This window comes from Solanum tuberosum, unplaced genomic scaffold (genome assembly GCF_000226075.1).
Source record: "Solanum tuberosum cultivar DM 1-3 516 R44 unplaced genomic scaffold, SolTub_3.0 scf00126, whole genome shotgun sequence".
NCBI lineage: Eukaryota > Viridiplantae > Streptophyta > Magnoliopsida > Solanales > Solanaceae > Solanum > Solanum tuberosum.
Genome location: NW_006239051.1, coordinates 623,649 through 639,907, shown reverse-complemented (window position 1 = coordinate 639,907; position 16,259 = coordinate 623,649). Strand labels below are relative to the sequence as shown.

Below are 16,259 nucleotides of genomic sequence, written 5' to 3'. Positions count from 1 at the left end.
GTCCTAATAAACAAGTGTTTTTGTCTCTATAATAAATTGTAGTATTTACATTGCAAAATGGATATTTAATTAGGCAGTCAAAATTAGTCAATGTCATGCAAGATTCTTTCTACTATTAATTAGCCCTTTAAAATAAAAATAATTACTAAAAGACTATACAGAATAGATATACAGAATGAGGTTGGGATTATTTTGTTTTAGCTGGTAGTTGTTGTATGGATATAATTGAATGTTTAGTCATCATATTATATTAAGATATACACACTACGATAAAAATTATTTTTAACAGTAATTAATAAGCATGCATATTAATAACGAGTGTTAAAAATGTTATTGTCTTATTGGATTTGTCAGACTTGGACATTTTATAAAAATTAGTAGCCTCTAAGAACCATATTTAACAGTAAATCATTTATTGCCATTAATTAAATGGTGTGGTGTAATTTTACAAGAGACATATCACATCTAATCAGAAAAATCAATGGTATCAGAATCTCAAAAAAGAGAGGCTGAAAAGGAATCTAAAAGGTAACAACTTCGAAAAAAGAATACCAACTAAAGTACTCCTTGTAATTTGCACTGGACATCAACAATTGATGTTAGTCGTGCGAGACTTCTTCTACTGTATTAAAATATAAATTTTAAATCATATATTTTGGATTTAGAAATTTCAAATCCATCTTTAAAGTTAAACAACTAGCATCAGTTATGTGGATCACATTATAAATTATTTCTTGTTGCTCTTACTTTTAAAAGCCTTTTTAAAAAAATCATTCTTGAGATAAGTAGGCATGGGTATTACATAATTATAGTATTATTACTTTTTAAAAATGTAATACAATCTTAGGGGTCGTTTGGTGTGAGGGATAATACCAAATAGTCCCGGGATTAAATTATAGTACCGCTTATTTTGTTGTTTGGTTGGTAAGTTCGGGATAACTTATCCCGGGATTAATAATTAGTACCGGGATAAGTTATCCCTCTCCTTGGGTGGTATAGTAATCCCGGGATAACTTATCCCGGGATAAAATAGGTAAATGACAAAAATGTCTCTTTCAACCCTTTTGTTATATCACTTTTTACATTAATGAAGGGCATTTTTGTAAACAAATAAATTGTTCTTAAAATTTATTATTTTGAATACAACAAACCAAACACTCAATAAAAAATAATCCCAACACAACTTATCCCATTATAACTAATCACAACATAACTTATCCCATCATAACTCATTTTCAAACCACTGTATTTGGTCCCATTTCTCCATCCTCAAAAGTCATAATAATCTAGTCGCTAAAAGTTCATTACCAATAATTATACTTTCTAAATCAACCAATGCCATTTTTCCTCTGTTATTTAAACTTTAATGTGAATTTTAAACTCCATGAACCACTAAACCAACCTAATCTTATTTTCTGAAGATTTAAAATTTATGCATAAAAAAAATTGGCCAAAAATTTAGAAGTTGCCATATATATTTATCAAGGAGATTTAGATGAACGCCCCGTGGCGGAGCCAAGATTTTTAATAAGGGGATTCAAAATCTGAGAAATAAACACACGAACTAGTGAAAGGGGGTTCGACATCTATTATACATATCTAAAAAATAATTTTAACCATGTAAAAATAGTAATATTTTCCATCAAAGGCCCCTAAGCATATGCTACCTCCGCCTACGCCCCAACTATATCAAATGAAGTAACTGAACGCCACTAGAAATATTCTTCCTAAGAAAAAGCAATAAAGTATACTACAATTTGCTATTCGTCATTCTTAGCACTAACGTAATCTATGAATGGACAAAGAAAATAAATGTTTAAAGCTTGCTCGAAATTTTTAATTAAGAACGAAGAAATCAAATACGAAATTCTACTGTTCAAGTGTGAGGTTTGCTCCTCTCACTAATTAATCACTATATATAGTCGAAGCCAGCTAATTCTCTTCTCCTCTAAGACATCGACTTCACACCAACCACTAAAATTCTTCTTCTTAATTAGCAATACTCACCGCCCAATATATACTCACAAAATTCCACCACTCTTCCTCACACTCTTTCACTCACTAACTTTCATTTTGTTCACATTTTTTGTAATTCATAAAAATGGGTTATGGCCGATTAGGTAAACCGGACCCCGGAGAAACCTCCGGCAGGGTGATAATTCCCAATCCTAATCCCCGGAACTCTAAGATTAAAATCATGTTAATTTCAGCCACTGTACTTTTAATTGCTTCCGCAATTGCCGTTGCGGTTTTGATCGGAGTTCGGCATAAGGCCGGAAACAGAATTGATAAACCAAGTCAAGCAATGGCGCGTACCTGTAGTCGTACTCTGTATCCATCTCTCTGTCTCAATTCGCTGATTAATTATCCTGGAGCTAACTCTGCTTCTGACAGTGACCTCGTTCACATTTCCGTCAATTTAACTCTACAGCGATTTGGTAAAGGACTTTACAAAGCTTCCGATATCAACAACCTCCAAATGAACACTCAAATTAGATCGGCATACGACGATTGCCTTGAATTGTTGGAAGAATCAGTCGATCTTCTCTCACACTCGTTAAACTCTGTTTTCTCCGGCGATGGAGATTCGCCGACGGGATCTACACAGGACGTCATGACGTGGCTCAGCGCAGCTCTCACGAATCATGACACGTGTACCGACGGATTCGCCAACGTCACCGGGAATGTGAAGGATCATATATCGGAGAACCTCAAGGACTTATCTGAATTGGTGAGTAATGCTCTCGCTATTTACGCCGCCGCGAATGGAGACGATGATTTCTCCAGGATTCCGATACAGAATCGCCGGCGTAGATTGATGGAATTTGAAACACATCATGATGAATTTCCAAAATGGATGTCTCGGAGGGATAGAAAATTGATGAATAAATCAGTGTCGGCAATTCAAGCAGATATAATTGTGGCGAAGGACGGTAGCGGAACGGTGAAGACGATAGCTGAGGCGATAAAAAAGGTGCCGGAAAAGAGTAATCACCGAACCATAATTTACGTGAAGGCGGGAAGGTAAAATGCAAATTATCTTTTTTGGGACAAGTAGTTGGAAAAGTAAAAAACTTTTTGATTCACTTTTTGGTAACGTATCTGATCCCTTTCCAATCTTTTTTTAAAATTTTATTTTCACTTACGTGGCAGAGTAAACTTTTTCTTCATTTTTTTTGTCGTAGTCATTAAGCAATTTGACTTCATATTGTTTTAATCATTTTATTATTATTAATTATATAATAAATAAGTGACAGGTATGAAGAAAATAATTTGAAAGTAGGGAGGAAGAAAATGAACGTGATGTTCATAGGGGACGGGAAGGGGAAGACGGTGATTACGGGAGGAAAAAGTGTATCTCAGCACCTAACAACATTCCATACTGCCTCCTTTGGTAAAATTTTCACTCCTCCATGTTTCGTCTATTTTATTAGTCATATTTTTATGCACAGATTTTAATTTAGGGCAAATTACATAAATCACATACTTTTAAGGCAAAATTATAATTTATTCTTTAAAAGTTTATAATTACAGAAATCCCTCAAACAGATACAATAATATAAGCGCTGATACATTAATCTGATGCACGAGATACATTAATCGTTAAGTAAGATACATTACATTTTATACATGATATACTAATCTGATGTACATTTTATACATGATACACTAATCTGATGCGCGAGATACAATAATATAAGTGCTGATACATTAATCTGATGCGCGAGATACACTAATCTGATGCACGAAAATGAGGAATTTTGAAAATTTATAAAACTTATAGGGGATAGTGGTAATAAGTAAACTAAAATATGGAATTTCTGTATTTTATCCTTTAATTTATATAGTTGATGGAGAGAGTATTTGGATCAATCACTTTTAATACGCAAGGCAGGTAAAATGGACCCGATAGTACATCTTATATTTATGGCTTAATACATAGTCAACTTAACTTCTTAAATAGTCAGAATATTTCATCTAGATATATCAACTAAAATCTTGTTTCAATTGAACATTTCAAAAAATTATCTTAATAAAGAGTATTCTAATTTGGAAACGGTAGTTATGGGCTATAGTGGCGGCTATGCAGAGCATGTGGTAGAAAACGCCCGTGCATGTGATGTCAATGAATTTCTTATAACTACTAAATCCTAATCCTAATGAAGTCCTCTATTGCTTAGCCCTTTGCACTTCTTTCGTCCTTTTGATGTGGTCCACCTCACCCAAAAAGTAATTAGGATTTGCACCTCATGAGTTGAAATTTTACATGTTCCATCTAATTTATTGCATTCAAATTTTCAAAGCCTATCAAGGATAGCGATTATGACCTAACTAAATTTGGTGGCCACAATTTAAAGAGGGAATATTGCTATTGTAGTAGGAGCAAGTGGAGTCATGACTATTGTCCATGTCCTTTGATTCATCTCTTATGCTCACCTTTGTGTTTAACTTAGTTATTTTGTACTCTTCTAACATCTCCCATAGAGATAGAATATATGTTTGGTGACGAACATGGGGTCGAAAAAAAGGAAAGAGAGGGATGGAGTTTCTCTTGCTTTTGGTATAGTGGGCCCATGATTAGAGGCTCGCACAACGGGATATTAGCTCAGTGATGCAACACACCCTTGATAATTGTGTCGTTCTGCTTGGATTGTGAGGGCCCCTTGGGACTATCCTATACCGGAAAAAGACGTAGAAAATGGAACAAATACTTATTATACTGTGTTTCGGTTACCGCACTATTTTGTTGGTTCACTGTGTTAGTTGCTATGTTTTCTATATTATTTTCTTCTTCTTTGTATTTGGATTTGTTGCACTCAAACTATAGGTCTTTCGGAAACAGTCTCTCTACCTCCACTAAAAAGTGGTAAAACCTGCGTATACTTAATTTATCCTCTCCAAACCCCACTCGTGGGATTTCACTGGGTATATTGTTGTAGTAATTTCTTAGAAATTTATTAATGAACATGCAGCTGCAACTGGAGCTGGTTTTATTGCAAGGGATATGACATTTGAGAACTATGCTGGGCCAAACAATCATCAAGCAGTAGCCCTCCGTATCGGAGGTGATCACGCTGTTGTCTTCCGCTGCAATGTTATTGGATACCAAGACACCCTCTACGTGCATTCACAGCGCCAATTCTATCGCGAGTGTGATATCTATGGGACAGTAGATTTCATTTTTGGAAATGCAGCAGTGGTCCTCCAAAACTGTAACATCTATGCTCGAAAGCCGATGGCTAATCAAAAGAACACCATCACAGCCCAAAACAGGAAAGACCCTAACCAAAACACTGGCATTTCAATCCATGCTTGCAAAATCATGGCAACACCTGACCTCCAGGCATCTAAAGGAAGCTTTTCTACATATCTAGGTCGACCATGGAAGATGTATTCGCGAACAGTTTACATGTTATCTAACATGGGTGATCATATACACCCACATGGTTGGCTTGAGTGGAATGGTGATTTCGCGCTGAACACATTGTATTATGGTGAATACATGAACTTTGGGCCAGGAGCAGCCGTGGGGCAACGTGTTACTTGGCCAGGGTATCGGGTGATTAAGTCTGTCGAAGAGGCCAGCAAGTTCACTGTATCAAAGTTTATTTATGGATCATCTTGGTTGCCTTCAACTGGGGTGTCTTTCTTGGCAGGACTAAGTACTTAAAAGGAAGGTATAAATATCAGATTTATGGTTTTTGCAGTTGGTATATAAATAAGTATGTACCATTATTATTTAATTCCAAAGTGCAATAATTTATAAGCCGTTTAGTTGCAATTTTGCTTTATTGGTGAACTGACTGAAGAGCAAATCTGCAACATTCTAGAGATACCTCTTCATTAAATGATAAATGTTGTAATTTCCTTTTTGTTGTAATTAGAACATACTAGCAAAAAAACTATTGGTTCAATTGAAAAAGTGCCAGTTTTACATTACATTCAATTGATTGAGTTTCAAATTGATGGTGACTTTTGTAGATGTGTATCCCCTTAAATAAATGCAAGGCTCCCATTCGTGCCCCTCTCCTCTCAGGTATGGAGTCGTCTTTGGTACTGAGATGCTTTACCCCAAAGTGAGACTTTCGATAGTCGGACCCCAAAGCAAGCACCAAAAAGGGTGGAAAACCAGAACAATCATATGCACTTGGACTTGTGCAGAAGTTAGTAGCTAGCAAGAAGCTTAGTAAAAAGGTCTCCTATCAATGTGATGCTGACAGAAGAACAAAACCAACTTATGGTGTTAGTGCTCTCTAGCTTTACTGAAATTTAAAGTAAACACGTAAGAATGTCAAGGGTCCCAAGGCATAGAATAAAGGTAGAGTTATGGAGATTGATTCGTTTGGTAACTTAGGCAACTAAGGATCAGAAATGGATGATTTGAAATCCGTTGAATTCAGACCAATAAAAATATTCCTATGTAATCCCACAAGTGAAATCTGAAGAGATTAAGATATACGCATATCTTATCCCTACGTATGTGAATAAATTGGTCAAATGACAGCTGTAGTCTCTGAAGTAAATGCTCAATACTAGTTGAAGCCCTTCTCTAGTTTTCTGCTCCTTAAATTAAGCTTCAAAGCTGAAGTGGACCAGTCCTCTGGCTCGGCAATTAGGAGAAGGAGAAGAATTGGTGCGTTACAATAACTTCCAACGCATGATGTCAAAATTTATTCATCATATCATGAGTGATGGAGGAGCCTCCAAGTTCAATTCCCTATGTGGATAGTCATGAGGCCAACAAAGCTATAACAGGTATGATATATTTATCAAGTCATATTTCCACAATAACAAAAAACTAAATATTTCAAGTTAAGAGGCCCTACAAACACCACATTCACATCCCACCTTCCCCAGATTTAGTTTCAACCAGGTAACTATTAATATATGCACAAAATTTACATCTTCATACACATTTACTTAATCAGGTCACCAAGGCGTCGATCCATGATGACCGAAACAGACTGCAAGAATGCTGCCTCACTTGTTCCTGGGAGCACACTCTCTTCAGCTTCTTCAACAATCTGCTCAATGATAGACTCCTTCTTCAGTGTTTCCCTGCACATGATTCCTCCAATTGCAGAAGGGGTGAGACCTCTCTCTGCACCTTTCTTCAGAAGCATAGTAGAGATGCGAAGTACACGTGCACAAGCAAGGGACATGGTCCAACCATGAAACTTCAGAAGCTCAATGTCTTTCTCGGCATCAAGAGAGTTTATGTATGCAATTGTCTCAGCAGAGTAAGGTTGTTGTGCTTGAGGCCAGTAGAGCCAATCAAAAGTACAATCTTCAAACTGTATTAGAAAAGGGGGAAATTAGAGGATGGGATGGGGTAAAAAATGAGTGGGGAACCATAACTGGAAAAGAAAAATCAGGGCACGGAGAAGTAGTCTTGATTAATGCAATCACATTCCACAAATTGGCAGATAACACAAGAAGCATAGGATGAAAGACTGAATCAACACCTAGTGTACCATGATCTAGAGTGAATGAGCAAAAAATGATGCATACCAGGGAATACTCTCTTAACCTATATCATACTCCTCATAAAACATATATTCTTCTAAAACTGATCATAGAAAATATATACATCACCATAGAAGTCATAAAAAGGCCTGAAATAGACCCAGTAAAGGGAATCAGAAGAGAAGTTAATTAATACCCATATCATCTTAGGATATGCCATCTAAGATTACTACGTGCTTCTATAGTTCTATTTGGTGAATATTGGATGCTGAGTTGAGACACTTACATTTTCAGGCAAGCAGTAGCCATGATCAATTGGTATAAGCACAAGCTGACCATCCTTATCATCTTTCTGAACCAAAATGTTTCCAGCATGCCTATCTGCATTAGCCAACCTTATGTCCAGCACCGAAATCCTGTGTACATCATCAACAGGAAAAGCAAGAGGACCAAAATCCTCACAACTTCCACAGTTCTTCCTGAACATCTGCAGCGACCCAATCTTAAGACTCTTGGATGAATATTCACAGCCTTCAGCATGATTGAAACCAGTATGGAAACACTTGACCATAACTGTGGGAGGAACCCCAGCAAATCCCTTCTCATCACAACAAGTTGAGCGAGGTCCCGACTTGGGATGATCCAAAATATATGCAGCAACCTCCCTAAATGCCCCCTCTCCTACACGTGTGCCCTTCTTCAACCCCTCACCATCTACAGACAATGGAAGCCCCCGGGGATTATTCACAGCCATAGGCTCCTCATCTGTTGGTTTAAAAACAGAGACATAATTCTGAGCACATGAATCTAGCATGAAATAAGCACCCCCTGATCCTTCAGAAGACCTAATTGGTTGGTGACCCTTTGCTATCCCATCAAAAGTGCTACCAATCAGCTGCTTAACCACTGGCGATGGTGTGATCTTAGGATTGACAATCAATGGTTCCAAAATAAAACTTCTTGGCACAGTATTGAGTCCAACAGCATGAAACCTCTCTTGGAGCTTCTCTACTGCATCAGACCCTTTCTCATTTGATGCTGATGCTACAACTGAAACTTCAAAATCTGTTTTCACGGCTTGAGCCTGTACTTTAGCTGATTTACGCACCAACAAGTGAATCACTGCATCGTTGCTTTTACAAATATCATTTATCAGCCTCTTATCTTCTAGTTCCACACCATCAAGTATTAGTTCCTGTTCCCTGAGATCACGAAAATCTCTCCCCTTCTTTGCAATCTGCTGTTTCACATAACCAACATTTCTCTTTCTATCGACATGGAACTCAAACTCCTGACCACACACTGTCCTAACAGTAATAGCTTGTAAATCAGACAGACGAAGAACCAAATGCAAAATGTTACCATCAGCAACCCCATAGTCCCCCACACGGGAATTGTTCCGAGCCAACTCCTTTCCATCAAAGACAAGCTTCTGCCTCTTCACAAAGAAACCTTTGAATGTCTGGATTTTAGATTTCACAGAAGCAATAGAATCGGACTCCTTAACACGCAAGGGAATTACAGACCCACCTACGGTCAAAAAAATCAAGATTGAATCATTGGACCGGGAACCGTATTGGCCTGCCAAACAGCTTGCTAAGTTCAAATGATCTTCATGGACTGGACTAAGCGCAACAGTAGCAATAGACATTGTTCCCTAAAGTTAAGGACTTCTTTCCCTACAAATCAAATTTACTCATTAGAGTTAGTATATGATAAATAATAATTGTGATGCATCATACCTGATTAACCCATCAACAATTAGAAAAGGCACAAATAACTATAATTTAAAATGCTAAGACCTTGGAAACTCACAAGTTGCAGCTAAAATCAACACTACAGTTAGAGATTGAAACAAATATGCTCTCAATGGCCAAGAATTGGGAATAACAAAAGGAGAAACGTGGAATTTAAGGCACTGCAGCAAAATCCCAAGTGTCAACAGCAAACCAGCACTAGAACTAAGGTCTAAGTCAAAACCAAGTCAGACCTCAGCTCACCAACTTTTAGCATTTTCACAAACATCACCATGATAACATGAACTATTTATTCAAGAGATGAGGACTACAAGAAAGAGTGTTTTGGAGTTTCAGCAAGAAGGACACGCTAAACACCTGCAAGACTGGACAATGTGATAGTAAGAACATAAATTTCTTACCAGAAAGAAAATGAATTAACTCTTTCATCCAACAATGTTCAGAATCTAGAAAAACTTTATATTTGCTGTTTTCTGATATGGATGCTGTATTCTATGGTTTTCAGTTTCCCAGTTATGAGCTGTGTTTATGAGAAACTCATTTGGATCAATGAGAAGGATTTCCTTTTCTTCTTCCTTTTTTAAAAATTTGTTACATAGGGTCTAGGGTTTCAGTTTTAGGCCTAGACTTGAAGGTTAAAATGGTGAAAGGAGGTCTAGTTGGTATGGTAGAATCATGAAGTTTCTATCAGTTCATCTATCAGATTGCTGCAATTTCAACTTATTTATTGAGAAATGTCATTCTCTAACAAATCAACTGTTGGTATAGAGTTCATTTTGTAGTCAACAAAATCAGATCTAAAAGCTCTGCATTCCCATATCGGATGGATGTCGAGATACTGATTTTATTCGCCTATGGTTCTTTTCATGATCCCCTTGGCTACTATTTGGCTTCCAATACTCATTGTTACTGGACATTTGCTACATTTCTTTTATATTCAGGAGAACTAGTTAATATGTTACCACAAATCAAATTTTACTCATCAGATTAAGCACATGATTAATTATCTCAAACAATCATGTTGATAATCAGTCAACAAAACCACAATAATACATCATTTTGAAAAACCAAAACTTTAGTATAAAAATTATTCCTCAAATTAATACAGCAACTATAGATTTCAAACAAATACGCCATGAATAGCCAAGAATTAGGCACAGCAGAGCAGAGACATGGAACTACAGGTAAATTTTTAGCAAAACCCCAAGTGTAAGTAGTAAACCAGCAAAATAGCTAAGGTTTAATTGAGACCGAATTCAGTCACCATCAACTCACAAACTCTTTTCCGGAAACCCCACCAAGATAACATCAACTACTCAATTATTATATCTGGTAGCAAAAATCAATTCACTAGATATACCAATATAGACATCAACAAACGTTCTCAACAAAACCTATTAATTAAATCAACAACAATAATTCAATCTTATCATTTCAAATATTCGAACATAGAGATGCTTGTATAAACAAATACTTTACATAGAACGATTATTACATGTAAGCTAGTAATTACGTATAACCATATAATCACAACACATAATAATGCATACTTACACTCAAAAGGAAAAACTCAATACCTTGGAAAATTTTTAATGATAATTTGTACGTACATCAAATTCAATAACTTGGAAAAAATTTTGAATGATAATTTTTGTGTCATTGTTAAATTAATATGTCTTTATTAATTTTAGAATTTAACAGTCAAAGTAATCATTACTTCAAAACATTAGAGAAAATAATAACCAATCATATTAAGCCTTTAAAAGAATTGAAATCTAGACTTAAAGTTGTCCAGGAATCTTCAAAAGGAAAAAAGAAGAAGCATTAAGTCACAATAATAAGTAGCATTGAATAATAACTGAAGATAAGCATAATCTCAATTTCCTCATAAATGACAAAATACAAAAGTGGGAAAAACAAACATTGATGTAAAATAGGTGCTTTCATGGGTTGGATTTGGGCACTTTCACGGGTAGAAATAGGCTATGCCCAAATCAGCCCATCAGAAAATTGTATCGTTGCCCAAACTGCAAGTCATTGGGCGGGTTAGATGAGCTTGGGCCATTTTTGCCACCCCTAGTTCCAGCAAAGAGGACCAAAGAGAAAAAGAGTTTTGGGGGTTTAAGCAAGAAACAAAGATACACTAACTATGGGAACATGAAAGCGAAAATTTTGAATTCTTATCAGAAAGAAAATAATTAACTCTTTAATCCACAAAATGTTAAGAATCTATAACAACTTTAGGCCTTATGGTTGTTCATTTATATATGTTATTTTCTGATAAGTAAGGGAACACACGTTCCGCTAAGTGGTGTCATCCGACACTGCTTTTCTGGACAGTTTAACTAAATTTGTATGATTGATTGAGTGAGAGAACAAATATCACAAGATATAAGAGAAAGTAACACCGCTTAACACATTCCAGCTCTTAGTTCACTGGTCCAGCGTTGAGTTTTCTTAATGAATGGCGCGGATCAATTCCCCCAAAATTTACGAATTTGTCATTGTTTTTTTAGCATTTATATGTTTCTTTAAAAAGAGATCCTCAAAGGATTCGATACACCGACCTCCCCTTCAATAAACATCAAACAAACCAACAGACCAGCGGCTCTTTGAAACTAATGTTTTGTTATTATTTTCCTTTTGAAGTGATAGTGTATGGACAGGGTAACAACATACTCCCTCCATTCATTTTTACTAGTCTAGTTTGGACTTTGCATGCCCTTTAAAAAACAATGACTAATATGACCTTAATACCTTCATTGATGTTTAGTTTTAGGTCTCGAGAAATGATTTGGGAAATAAGTAACTAATGCTAAGGGTAAAACATGAAAAAAATCTTTTTCTCACTGCATGCTAAAAGTAATAAGTAAAAGTGAAAATGTATTTTTAGTACAGAGGACAAGTAAAGCGAACGAAGGGAGTAGACCGACCGTTAAACTTCTTGAAACATTTACTTCCGTCAATTAGTACCACAATGATTAACATTTATGTTAGTGTCTATTTTTGAGAACATTTACAATAGTGTTTATTTAGACAAAATCTTACGTACGGGCTACGCCACTGCTGATAAGGATGTGTTTATTATGCGTTATTCATTTCCCCAGCTATGAGTTGTGCTTATTAGAAACTCACTTGGATCCATGATAAGGATTTCCTCTTTCTTCTTCTTTTTAATTTATGTAGGGTTTCAGTTTTAGGTTTAGACTTAGAAGTTCAAATGGTGAAAGTACAATCATGAAGTTTGTATCAGTCTGTCAATCACATTGCTGCCTTTTCAACTTTTACGTTGAAAAGCATCATTCCCTAACCAAATCAACTGTTTGTATAGAGTTCACTTTGTAGTCAACAAAAGCAAGATCTCAGTTTCAATTCTCACATTTTATTGACTTATGCTTCTTACTATTTAGTTTCCATTACTCTTTATTACACTATACATTGGCTACATTTCTTCTATATTCAGGAAAACTAGTTACCAGATTGCCACAAATCAAATTTTGCTCACAGATTAAGCACATGATTAATTATCCCAAACAATAATGTTGTTAATCAGTCAACAAAACCACAATTATAAAACCATAATTCTACACTACTAAAATTAACAGCAGCAACTACAGATTTCAAACAAATATGCCCTGAATAGGCATCGGAGTAAACCTGCACACGAACTTAGGTTCAATTGAGACCCGATTCAGTCACCTTCAGCTCACCAAACCTAACAATTTTTCCAGCAAAAAGGGGATTTTGGGTTTTAAGCTACAAACAAAGATACACTAACAATACCGAACAAAAAATAGCGAAATATGTGAATTTCTTACCAGAAAGAGAAGAGAAATCAAAGCAAAACTTGAATCTTTTCGCATACAACAATATCCACTGTGAATTTTGCCCTCATCAGGCTTGCTTCAGCCTGCAAGAGTGATGATCCCTTTCTCCTTTTCACTGAGTAGAGAGGATTTTAGCTTAAACAAAGGAGTAATGATAATTAGCAAACCTGCAATGCATATATAGAAATGGAACTTTTTACACTCTTTCACCGTAAGAAACGGCCTTTTTTTTTTTTTACAATATTTGAATATTCTAGAACTTAATTAGTGTTTGTTTCTTTTTTCGTAATAGATAGACGTATTTTTTAATTTTTTAATTTGATTTCAGCTAAATTTATGCTCTTCCATTGTTGAAGTGTATAAGTAAATATTTAAATAAGATGTGTATGTATCCATATATATCTACTTGCTCAATTGCTCAATTTTGTATACACTTAAATTAGAGAATATTTGTGTATTGTTTGTCTTTTTTCTTTTTTTTTTTACCTTTTTATTGAGTTGCTTATATACTCATTAGTTAGAAATAGATACATTTCAAAAAGTTTAATTAGAAAAGTTATAATGCAAACAAAAACTAAGATTCTTTTACATTTATTAATATACCAAAAAATAGATGAATGCAAAATATCTATAATTTTTATACTAAATTATAACGAAATGATTCTGTATATTACTACTTTAATGTGATATATATACACTTAATGTGGCTAATTACTTAACTAAAACTTTCTACATGTCATTAAATTTTTTTTTGAAAAGAAACAAAAAATATTTATGAGCAAGGACAAGTGATTTGTATCTTCTTCTTTTTTTATCTCAGGGAATCATCGAAATTTATATTTTCTTTGTTTTATACTTTTATTTTAACTTGTTGTTTTCGTCCATAAAATTTAACCTAAAGTGATTATTACTTTAGAAATTTAAAATTAAAGTACAATATTCTTCAACTAATACTCTTGACACTAAAGAAGGATAATTTAAAATACTATCATTTGTATTTATTATTATTTTAATTGACATGAAAAAAATTTAAAAAGATTTACCCTTTTAACTTAGGTAACAAGGACTGTTAAAAAAAGGAAGGTAAAAACAACAGAACTTGTCCACCAAGATATATATGACATGGCAAATACGAATGATAGCCAATTGTATTTAGCCAAGTCAGCAAACTTTACATGCCTCTTCTATTAAGTAAGATTAGATTATAGTCAAGGATCTTAGTACACAGCCACATCTATGATCTAAAGTACTATGTAATGCGGTTCGATTTATCGATTTTCAATTTGTAAGTATGCTAAACTAATAATTAAATTAATAAAATATTTGTTATTAGTTTCGGTTGAATATTTTATGATTCTTAACGATTTGATTTTCAAGTTAACCGATAAGAAAATATTGTTGGTTTTCCCCCTTTTATTTCCATCAATTAAAATACGTTATTACTAAAATAAACCTATTTTCCTTCTGGTTAAATAGAAAACTTGAATACAATAATAACGGTAGGGTACGTATTTAAAATCTAAAGTTAATACTTATATAAATAGGGATAAAAATATAATTTTAATATTATCTCCATTCATCTTTACTTGTCCACTAAACTATATTGGGATATCCAATAATAATTGTCTAGTTGATAAAACCAATGAATAATTTACCATGTTATATCTATTTACTCTTGCTATTAAATACTACTCATTTTTCAATGTTTAAAATAACTTACTCATATTGCTACTGGTAATTAATATAACAGCCAGTTACCAAAATGGCTTATATTTAATAAGGGGAATTTGGTAAAATTACCCTTTTCATTTGTTGTTTTTTAATTCCCGTGTCAAACCAATAATGAACAACTATTGTTAGAGGGAGGTAGGGATGGACATGGTATGGTATATGCCGAAATACCATACCATATCGAAAATTTTAATACAGTGATTTTGATATTATGGTATTTGGTGTGGTATATGATATATATATATATATTTTTTTATATATTTGATATGGTATTTGGTATTTAGATATACCATACCGAAATATATTGAATACCATACCGATTATATAGTTACATAACTAACATATACATTATTAAAATATTAACAAACATGCAACCTAGTATTAGTATAAACTAAACGTTTAGAAGCTAAAAACTATATATTTTGATTGAAATGCATTCGAATTGTAATTGATTAACAAAAGTATTTTTAGTACTTTATTTTGCATATATATTTATACATGTGTAATGTGTTAGTATGATACAATTGAAACCTTTTTTAATAGTCGAAATCATAATACTCTATTATACGAGTATATATTAGTCGAAATTGAACAAATTATGGTTACTGATTTACCATACCGTAAAATATCAAAATCGTACTTCAAGATACCGAACCATACCGAATTAAATTGGTGTGGTTATGATATAACGTTTTCAAAATCGAATATCAAAATTACGGTATCGAAACTTTCAAATATCGTATTGTACCATACCATGCCCACCCCTACCAATGAAGAATATATGCTGGATTTGTGCAGCATACATAGGTTTTGGTATTGGCTCTTCCTCAGCTATAGGTTGGATAATAGAACCTTAATTTAGTTAAGGTGTGTCTTTAAGATTTTTGTCATAGTCTGGAGATACTTGTGTCTTATCCCTTAAAATTATTAAGATTGAAGTTCCACCAATAACTAAAACAACTCTGATGTTTGTCCTCAGTAGTATTATAAAATATATCTATGAAATTAACTAGATATATATTGATTTAACAGTAACGTATGAAGTTCTCAAATTATAAGATTTTAGAAAAACATAGAGAAAAAAATAGGCAAAATTAATTTAAATATTTAATAATTCCCTAAGGGGTCGTTTGGTGTAAAGGATAAGTACAAATAATCCCGGGATTAAATTATAGTACCACTTAATTTGTTGTTTGGTTGGCAAGTTCGGGATAACTTATCCCGGGATTAATAATTAGTACCGGGATAAGTTATCCCTCCCCATAGGTGGTATAGTAATTCCGCGATAACTTATCCCGGGATAAAATAGGTAAATGACAAATATGTCCCTTTAAATCCTTTTTATACACCATTTTTCACATTTATGTATATTTACATTTTTTTTAATACCATGTATAATAATATTTACTACTCCTTATTTTTATGATAATTATAAATATTTTTCTATTAAAAAATTATACTATATAAATATAATTTT

At 34.0% G+C, this 16,259-nt stretch overlaps 2 protein-coding genes across 3 annotated transcripts; one reads left to right on the top strand and one right to left on the bottom strand.

The window, feature by feature from the left end:
• The first annotated feature begins 1,731 nt into the window (after positions 1–1,731).
• On the top strand, positions 1,732–5,973 carry LOC102606318 (probable pectinesterase/pectinesterase inhibitor 61). Its single transcript, XM_006350493.2, has 3 exons — positions 1,732–3,024; positions 3,258–3,394; positions 4,974–5,973. The coding sequence occupies exons 1-3, from the start codon at positions 2,102–2,104 to the stop codon at positions 5,669–5,671; spliced, it is 1,758 nt and encodes a 585-aa protein (XP_006350555.1). The 5' UTR covers positions 1,732–2,101; the 3' UTR covers positions 5,672–5,973.
• Positions 5,974–6,733: 760 nt separating this feature from the next.
• Positions 6,734–13,232, bottom strand: LOC102605976 (phosphatidylinositol 4-kinase gamma 3). Of its 2 annotated transcripts, XM_006350492.2 has the most exons (4): positions 13,043–13,232; positions 12,882–12,939; positions 7,754–9,146; positions 6,734–7,295 (listed from the first exon to the last, which is right to left on the bottom strand). In XM_006350492.2, the coding sequence occupies exons 3-4, from the start codon at positions 9,116–9,118 to the stop codon at positions 6,918–6,920; spliced, it is 1,743 nt and encodes a 580-aa protein (XP_006350554.1). In that variant the 5' UTR covers positions 9,119–9,146; positions 12,882–12,939; positions 13,043–13,232; the 3' UTR covers positions 6,734–6,917. The 2 variants fall into 2 exon arrangements, with proteins under 2 accessions (XP_006350554.1, XP_015165626.1); XM_015310140.1 differs by lacking the exon at positions 12,882–12,939 and having other exon boundaries at positions 13,043–13,231.
• Between the last annotated feature and the right edge of the window lie 3,027 nt (positions 13,233–16,259).

What these genes read in the sequence shown, in the direction of transcription:
- LOC102606318 (XM_006350493.2), top strand. Translation starts at nt 2,102, where the DNA reads ATGGGTTATGGCCGATTAGGTAAACCGGACCCCGGAGAAACCTCCGGC. An exon ending in ATTTACGTGAAGGCGGGAAG is followed by an intron (nt 3,025 to 3,257) that starts GTAAAATGCAAA and finishes AATAAGTGACAG; the next exon opens with GTATGAAGAAAATAATTTGA. An exon ending in ATTCCATACTGCCTCCTTTG is followed by an intron (nt 3,395 to 4,973) that starts GTAAAATTTTCA and finishes ATGAACATGCAG; the next exon opens with CTGCAACTGGAGCTGGTTTT.
- LOC102605976 (XM_006350492.2), bottom strand. Translation starts at nt 9,118, where the DNA reads ATGTCTATTGCTACTGTTGCGCTTAGTCCAGTCCATGAAGATCATTTG. An exon ending in GCTACTGCTTGCCTGAAAAT is followed by an intron (nt 7,296 to 7,753) that starts GTAAGTGTCTCA and finishes TTTCTAATACAG; the next exon opens with TTTGAAGATTGTACTTTTGA.